The 7957-nt window shown below is 43.9% G+C and overlaps 1 protein-coding gene across 1 annotated transcript; it reads left to right on the forward strand.

Annotated features, from left to right (window-relative positions):
• The first annotated feature begins 3765 nt into the window (after positions 1–3765).
• Positions 3766–6203, forward strand: LOC112151809 (trypsin). Its single transcript, XM_024280879.2, has 5 exons — positions 3766–4598; positions 4666–4810; positions 4908–5040; positions 5211–5465; positions 5547–6203. Exons 1-5 carry the CDS (start codon positions 4541–4543, stop codon positions 5712–5714), a joined length of 759 nt encoding a protein of 252 aa, XP_024136647.1. The 5' UTR covers positions 3766–4540; the 3' UTR covers positions 5715–6203.
• Positions 6204–7957: the final 1754 nt, after the last annotated feature.

The following is a 7957-nucleotide window of genomic DNA, read 5'->3' on the forward strand; positions in this document are numbered from 1 at the left end:
ATTTTGTTGGACCGGACTGAAAAGAAGAAAAGGGGGTGGTTTAGAGAGAAAGGAAGATGGAAACAGAGGGAAACAACATCATAAAACATCCAGATCTAAATAGTAAACTAGAATGGGCGGGGCCTGTCTACACACACACTCAGTAGTTACACACACACCTGTTGGTTGAGATAGTCTCCACATATAAACTAGTCAGAATGTACACAACACAACTGCAGCTCACACACTTCATCATACAAATCGACACAATTAAAGACTTTTATTCTGTCACACAAACTATTAGTGCAAAGGTGAGCTGATACCTGTGCTCAGGTGAGTGTTTATGGTTTCCTAATGTGGATAAAGATGGAATGTACAAAGGGGGAGAGCACTCAGCAATCCCCGTGCCAAGACCCCCCGCCGGGGCAGCAGCCGCCAGGACCAGGACCCCGCTCTGGGAGGCCCAAGGGGGAGCAAGGCAGGGGCCGCCCACCCCCGCCGAGCAGAGGGGCACCCAAGAGAAACAGAGGCCCCACGGAGTGATGTAAACAAGGCCCGACCAGGACACCCACTGATGGAGTTAAGGAGAGGACTAGTTCTCGAGAGCAAGGACCGGACTCCGCACCACCGAGACCTGGACACCCCCCGGCTCTGATGTAGGTTGATCCCCTGCTAGATCTTAAATCTCGAGGATCCCACTCCCGGCGTGGGGAGGAGACCGCCAGGCCCAGGAGACCGGCGCCCAAGAGACCAGACCACCAGGCCGAGGTCGTGCCCCCCCCCCACCAGGGATGGGGTAGGGGACAGAAGGTCGAAGGTCCCAACTTTGTTCTTATATTTTTAAATCTTTATTTTCTTTCATGGTGGAACATTAAAGGGAGGGGTGGAAAATGGTCATGTGATCATTTTTTTTTAAATTGACGTCACTCCATAATAAACGGGTTTGTCCCGTCATTTTAAGTATTTTTGTTTCTCTTGCTTTCTCTCTTGAATTAAACCTGACTAAACGATGAGTCCAATCACTGCAGAGGGCCCCATGGTACTGTTCGCCTGGGGCCCCAAACTGCTAAGTCCGCCCCTGGTTTTCATGCAAACATCTCTGCACTTCCAACCAAACGTTACTGTGAAAAATAAACTCAGATTGTAGAAATGTGAAGCTGTTCTGAGGAAGTGTTTAACTACAACACAAAACCTAAAATAAATGGAGAATTTGAGACCACGCTGCGGTGTTTGTGCTGTGCAGAACAGAAGCGGAGCATTTATAGTGACAGAAGACCAAACCTTTATCAGTCATCTGATCTGCGGTGACACTGAAATACGAAAACTGTGGTTTTAGTTATATGTGAAATGTTTCAGCTCATTCAAACAAAAAAAGATGCCAAGTTTGATGCTTTATCAAGCTGACCCATTTTTAAAAGCAGCAAATACGTTTGTCCTCATTTAGATGCAGCTCGTGTTTCTGAGGCGTCACGAAACATTCTGACAGGAAAACCTGAGAGAAAACGTCTGCTTTTCAAAGAGTTTTCATTCTGATGCTGGTTGGTGGATCATCCTGTCAGATTCTTGACATAAGTCTGTATTTATAACACCAACATGCATGTCCTGTCGATATAAGCAAACATCAGAGGACCTGCTTACATGAGATGATGTCAAAACTGCTAACGTGGTCTGTGTAGCTCATGTGAGCATTCATCTGCTGTGACTCTTTGGTCCAAACATGAGTGTCTTTGTCCGTTTAGAGTTCTGACAACAGGGGAACTTTGGTCTGAATGGAACCAAAAGTGTTGAATCCTGGTGCGGTTCATTCTACAGCACATGTCAAAGTCAAGGCCCGGGGGCCGGATCCGGCCCTCCAGGTAATTCTATCCGGCCCTCCAGATCATTTTATCTTATTGTCATTAATGACCCGATGTTATCTTGAGCTCATTTCTAACTTGTAGAATTTTGACAAAATATATTTTTATGGAGAGTAAAATATTGAAAGTTATTTAAGGTCTGACAGCTGTGTTCGGAGGGATGCCAGACACGACTCAGAAGGACGCCATTCTGGGAAACGTTGACTTGAACTGCTGGTGCTGAGAAGACTTTTTGGATCTATAGCCTCCTTGAGCAGAGGCTCACTACACCAGACGCCATTCTGGTGAGGATAAACCAGTGATTATTATAGCATGATCTCTCTTACCTCTCCTGCTTTCCCCCCCTCTCTCCTGCCCCACGTGTCACATGTTTAGTTGGGATCCCGCCTCATTTAGAGAGGATAATGGTAGCTGTGTTAACTGTAGTCTGATCTCAGACTTGCTATCCAGGCTGGAGCTGCTGGAAGCGCATCTAAGCACAATGAAAGTTTAGCCAGCTAGCCAGGTTGTTACTCGCAGCGCTAGCCATGCCGTTAAAGCAAGTTCTGTTGAACTGTCATTCACTAGTCATCTGCATAGCTATGGTAACTAATGTTGTTGTTCTTTATAACCTGTGCCAGTGGGAGCATGTAGATGTTAAATAGAAGTGTTCCCAGGATGGAGCCTTGGGGCACTCCACATGTAATTTCTGTTGACTCAGAAGTGAAGTTACCAATTGACACAAAATATTTCCTGTTTTCTAAGTACGTTTTGAACCAGTTTAGTACTGGCCCAGTGAGACCCACCCAGTTTTCCAGTCGTCTGAGTAGTATTGCGTGGTCGACTGTATCAAACGCAGCACTGAGATCCAGTAAAACTAGCACTGACATATTTCCACTGTCTGTATTCAAACGTATGTCATTAGTCACTTTGGTCAGAGCCGTTTCAGTGCTGTGGTTCTGTCTGAAGCCGGACTGGAAGACATCATAGCAGTTGTTATTTATTAGGAATTCATTTAACTGATGGAAAACAGCTTTTTCAATGATCTTACTTAAAAATGGCAGGTTTGATATCGGTCTGTAGTTGTTCATTTGAGTTTTGTCTAGACTGTCCTTTTTTAGGAGAGGTTTGATTACAGCTGTTTTCAGTGGTTCTGGGAAAACACCAGATGTTAATGACAAGTTGACAATCTGGAGCAGGGCTGGTTCCAGGATCTTTGAAACTTTTTTGAAAAAGCTTGTGGGTAGAATATCCAGACAGCAGGAGGAGGAGTTCAGTTGACATAGAATGTCCTGCAGTTCTTTACTGTTTATGGGTTGAAACTGAGCCATTGGGTTTATACTGGTTTCTAGTGGATAGGGTTCATATCCTGAACTTGTAGTTGGTGAAACAATTGTTTGTCTAATGTTTATGATTTTGTCCCTGAAGAATTTGGCAAAGTCATTACAGGCTTTGGTGGAGTAAAGTTCTGGTGCCACTGACACAGGGGGTTTTGTCAACCTGTCGACTATATTAAATAAGGCCCGAGCATTATGGGAGTTTTTGGTAATAATGTCAGAAAAATAGGACTTCCTTGCATTGCTCAGTTGTAAATTATATAAGTGAAGTTTCTCTTTATAGATGTCATAATCTACCTGTAGTTTAGATTTTCTCCATCTGCGTTCAGATTTCCGACATTCTCTTTTTCCGTTCTTTATGAGAATGGAATTTCTCCATGGAGATTACCATGGATAGCAATACTATCCATGATATTCCACATTAAAGCTATTGATAAGTTCATTGACTGAATCCCCTGAGAGGGGAGGAGTTGGAGAGAAAATCTGGTTGAACATCTCACTAGTAGAACCATTTTGTGATCTCCTCCTCAAAACATTTGTGTGGACTGGAATTGTGCTCTGAAGGAAAACACAGCAGGTAACGAGTGGAGGACAGAGGATCCTCTGACAGAAGTTTCAGGTCTGTGAGAGACAGAAATATTGATGGTTTGTAGGTGACTCAATACTTATTTTTACACCATAATTTACTAATAAATTCTTTAAAAATCAGACAATGTGACATCAAAGACATCTTTGTAAGAGGGAGAACTTGCAGTATTGACTGAATACTTTTTTACCTCTCTAGATTTACTGTAAAAGAACATTTCTATGCTGTCTGACAAAGGCTGTGTGTCAGGAATCCCAATGTGTATAAATCTGAAGGAGGTCAGAGATGTTCTGGAGAATCCGTCTATGTTCCACCAACAGGAGATCTTCAAGTGAAACGCAGAGGAAGGGAGTGGAAGAGCAGACTTTATCCAGTCCTGTTTTCTAGTGTCTGTTGAAAGACGAGCTGCGGCGTTCTGAACTAATCTTGAATCAGACGGCGATGCAGACGGACTCCATGGTGGAACACAGCAGTCCACGTGAGGGTCTGACAGTGACTCGTTTGAAGGCTTTCAAAGATAAAGACGGTTTCATGTTTAGTAAGAAGAGAAATAATCTTACTACCTGATATTCTGATAAAGTTCTTCACGAACTAGAGACTGTTTTCTGTTGATTCTGAAGATACTTAGCACATGATGAAAAAGGAAACCAGCTGCAAACATCCAACCATTCAGCATAAAGGAAGTGGTCTGACGTGGAGATCAGATAGATGATCATTGGCCTGTAATCAAAGCAGAGGGCTGTGCATGTATAAAATCTGTCAGACTGAGACTCTCTGAATCTGTGGTGTGGTTGACTGACACCATGCAGGATCTGGGACGGTTTCTGCTTGTCCTCGCTCTGATCTGTGCAGGATCACACGGTAGGAACTGCATTTATTTGTAATTCTCCAATGAATGAATAAGCAGAGACCTGAATTCTTTCTACAGTTCGTGGAAGTGTCATCATCAATGGACAACTTGTTCCAGAAGGTTCCATGCCGTACATGGTGTCTGTCCAGAGCAATAAGGCTCACCTGTGTGGAGGCTTTCTCATCACTGAGAACATTGTGCTCACTGCTGCTCACTGTGACATGTAAGGAATCAGACTTCAGGAATGATCTCACTGAGGTCGGTCGAACACCTTCTGATCAATACAGGCATGAATAAGTTTACAATCTCCAATCCTCCAGTGATCTGACGCACGTCGTTCTGGGAGGAAACAACCTGAAGAACAGCAACGTCAAGAAAATTGAAATATCCAGCAAATGCAAGCAGAAAAACTACAAAGATCCTGGATCAGGTTATGATATCATGCTCCTTAAAGTAAGTATATGTTCAAGTAATCTAGATACTCTAGTTATAATACATTCTCATTGCTTTGACCTTTTCTTGTCTCTGCTGGTTGACCCACCTGTGGTTTAGATTCTTCAGACTGAATCTCTGAAGACTTTTCACCGTCTGAGGAGCTCAAACTGAAACGTCTGTGTTTGCAGTTGGACAGCAGAGCTCCGATAGGGAACAACATTAACACCATTCCACTGGCAGAGGGGAACATGAACTTGGAGAACCATCAGGAGTGCTTTGTGGCTGGATGGGGTTTGACGGAGAGCAGTAACTATCCTGTGGATGACCTGAGGATGGTGAATGTGTCCATCATAAATCAGCAGGTCTGTTTGAACAAATGGATCAACCTTCCCGCCAACGTGATCTGTGCTGGTGGATATAAAACCGACAAAGGATTCTGTCAGGTCAGTTTTCTCACTAAAACTGTTTGTCAGTTCTATAGATAAAAGATGGATTGAGTTCTTGATGATGTCTGCTCTTTGCAGGGGGATTCTGGAGGTCCTCTGGTGTGCAACGGCAAAGCAGTTGGCATCGTCTCTTTTAACAGAAACTCCAACTGCAAATACCCGGATGTGCCCAACGTCTACACAGACATCAGAAGATATCTTCTGTGGATCAAAAACGTCCTCAATAACATCACATGCCCCATGTGAACCTTTCTGACAGACTCCAGCAGAGGCGATTCATTTAAAAACTGGTCTTTCTTTTCAAAGATTTGTGATCATTTTAGCCAATAAACCAGTAAAAGATGATTATACTGTTAGTCATTTGAAGTATCATCTGTTTGATGAACTGAAGTTTCAGATTATTCCTTACAGTTTTAGTCATGGAGTCCACATCTAAAATCATTAAATGAAGATGCATAAAACCTGACTCTTCTTTTCTTAACTGCATAAGAATCCAAAACTTCCTCCAGAAAACCGTTCCTGCAGCTGAGGATGCAGACACAGTGTGGTCTGGGGGACAAGGACCCCATGCAGCATCTGACCACTTCAAACTGGATGAGCCTCCTGAGACGTCCCGCGGTTTTTGGAAAAAACCTTTCCTGCAGCAACATTACCCACTCTCTCTCTCCAGAACGTCCTGGTTCTCTGAACACGGATCAGAACTCGATCTTCATGTCTTCCCTCTGGTTTCTCTTATGCTTTTCTGGAAATAAAATTCTCAGGAACACATTTGTGAAAGAGCCTCATGTCAGTAAACCTTTAGTGAGTCAAACATCAAAACTGACCGTTTGACTGAAATACGACTCAGTCAGAACCCAGATGAAGATACACACCATGTCCACACTGTGGGAGGGGCTCTTCACTCTAACATTATACTGAGGTTAAAACTCTCAGACTGAAGATAACTTACTTTAGGTGGAAACTTCTAAAGTAAGACCAGTGGGCGTGCTCGTCAGACTTCTCTGATCATCAGATAAACTCCTGAAAATGGGTTAAAGTTTGAGGCCGTGCATCATCCACCCGCAGACAAAAGCTGCTGACTGTGACGGTTCTGTTGCTCTTGTTCTGCTGCTTCGCTTCCTGAATGTAGATGGGGGGGAGGGGCATTAATGTCATCATCGATGTCGTAGGCTCACCTGAGCAAAGTCACCTGGCAGCTAAAGAACAGATGGGACAACCCTTCAACCCACCCATCTGTTTTCAAAGCGTTCCCAGTGTTCTGTTTTTAGCCAAAATAAAAAAAAAACGGTCATTTTCTAGGATGTAGTTTCTGCAGAGCGTCAGGAGTTCATTAGAGATTCACCTGGGTGATATCCCATGATCCCTTGATCCCAAGGATCTACTAGCTTACAGCCCATCAAGGCCGATCAGACTGTCACTACATTTAGCACATGTTCCAGGAATGTAAATGTGTTTTTTGTGATACAGGCGAGAGATACGTAATTCCTAATTTTGTGGGATTTGTGAGGGTCATTGAAGTAGAAGGAGAACCCAGGTGCAGATAGAATCAGGCTTGGACTAGTGATGTGACGTTCCTTATCGAGGCTTCAAGGCGTGTGTCGAGTAGTGGGGGAGGAGCTTCCATGAGGGCTGTACCGAGGCTTGCTTCATCTAGGGGAGGAGCTGAGAACAATGGCGTCCGAAGCTTCGCTGCCGGGCTGGACCACATGACTGATCCATGGAGCGGTTCAGGTTGTGCTGTGAGTCTCGGGAGCAGCATGAATCCCGCGGGCTCCAGGGGGAGGAGGAGCTTCCTGGTGTGCAAAGGTGTGCTTCATGAAGGGGAGGAGCTGAAAATGATGACGTCCAAAGCTTCACTACGCGGCTGCGTCACGTGACTGATTCATGAAGGGTTCATCCTGCAGGCTCCATTCATAATGTGGAGGTTTGATGTGAGAGCTTGGAGAAAGTCTGGACAGATGGTGGACATTTACATGAATTATTGTTCTTAATATTACTATTATTATTAGAAAAAAATATCTATCCCTTAAACACACTCGGCCGGCTGGATCTCAATGTTATAAAAATAGGATGACCGTCTAAACCCAAAACACCCTCATGAAACTCGGTGAAGAGTCGGTACTGGTACTATAAAAAACACAGATTGTGATGTTTCGTCTTTCAGACATTTCAATTACCTGTTTTCTATTGAGTTATGCTATATTCTAGCCAATCATTTGATCTTTCCAGTGATTGTGGGCGGGCTCATATAGTAATGGGCGGGCTTATGAGGGTGCATGAGGCTTCATTCCAAATGGGTGAAGCAAAGTGAAAGATGAAATGTGTGTTTATTTCTACTGGTGTGAAGATGGAGATGCAGAACTGTCAAAAAAAAAGTATCTTAAGTATATATATGTGCTTAAGATGAAAGGAAAGGTGTACAAGACTGTGGTGAGACCAGCCATGTTGTTTGGACTAGAAACAGTGGGACTGAAGAAAAGACAGGAAGC

This window comes from Oryzias melastigma, linkage group LG6 (assembly GCF_002922805.2).
Source record: "Oryzias melastigma strain HK-1 linkage group LG6, ASM292280v2, whole genome shotgun sequence".
In the NCBI taxonomy this organism is placed as follows: Eukaryota; Metazoa; Chordata; class Actinopteri; order Beloniformes; family Adrianichthyidae; genus Oryzias; species Oryzias melastigma.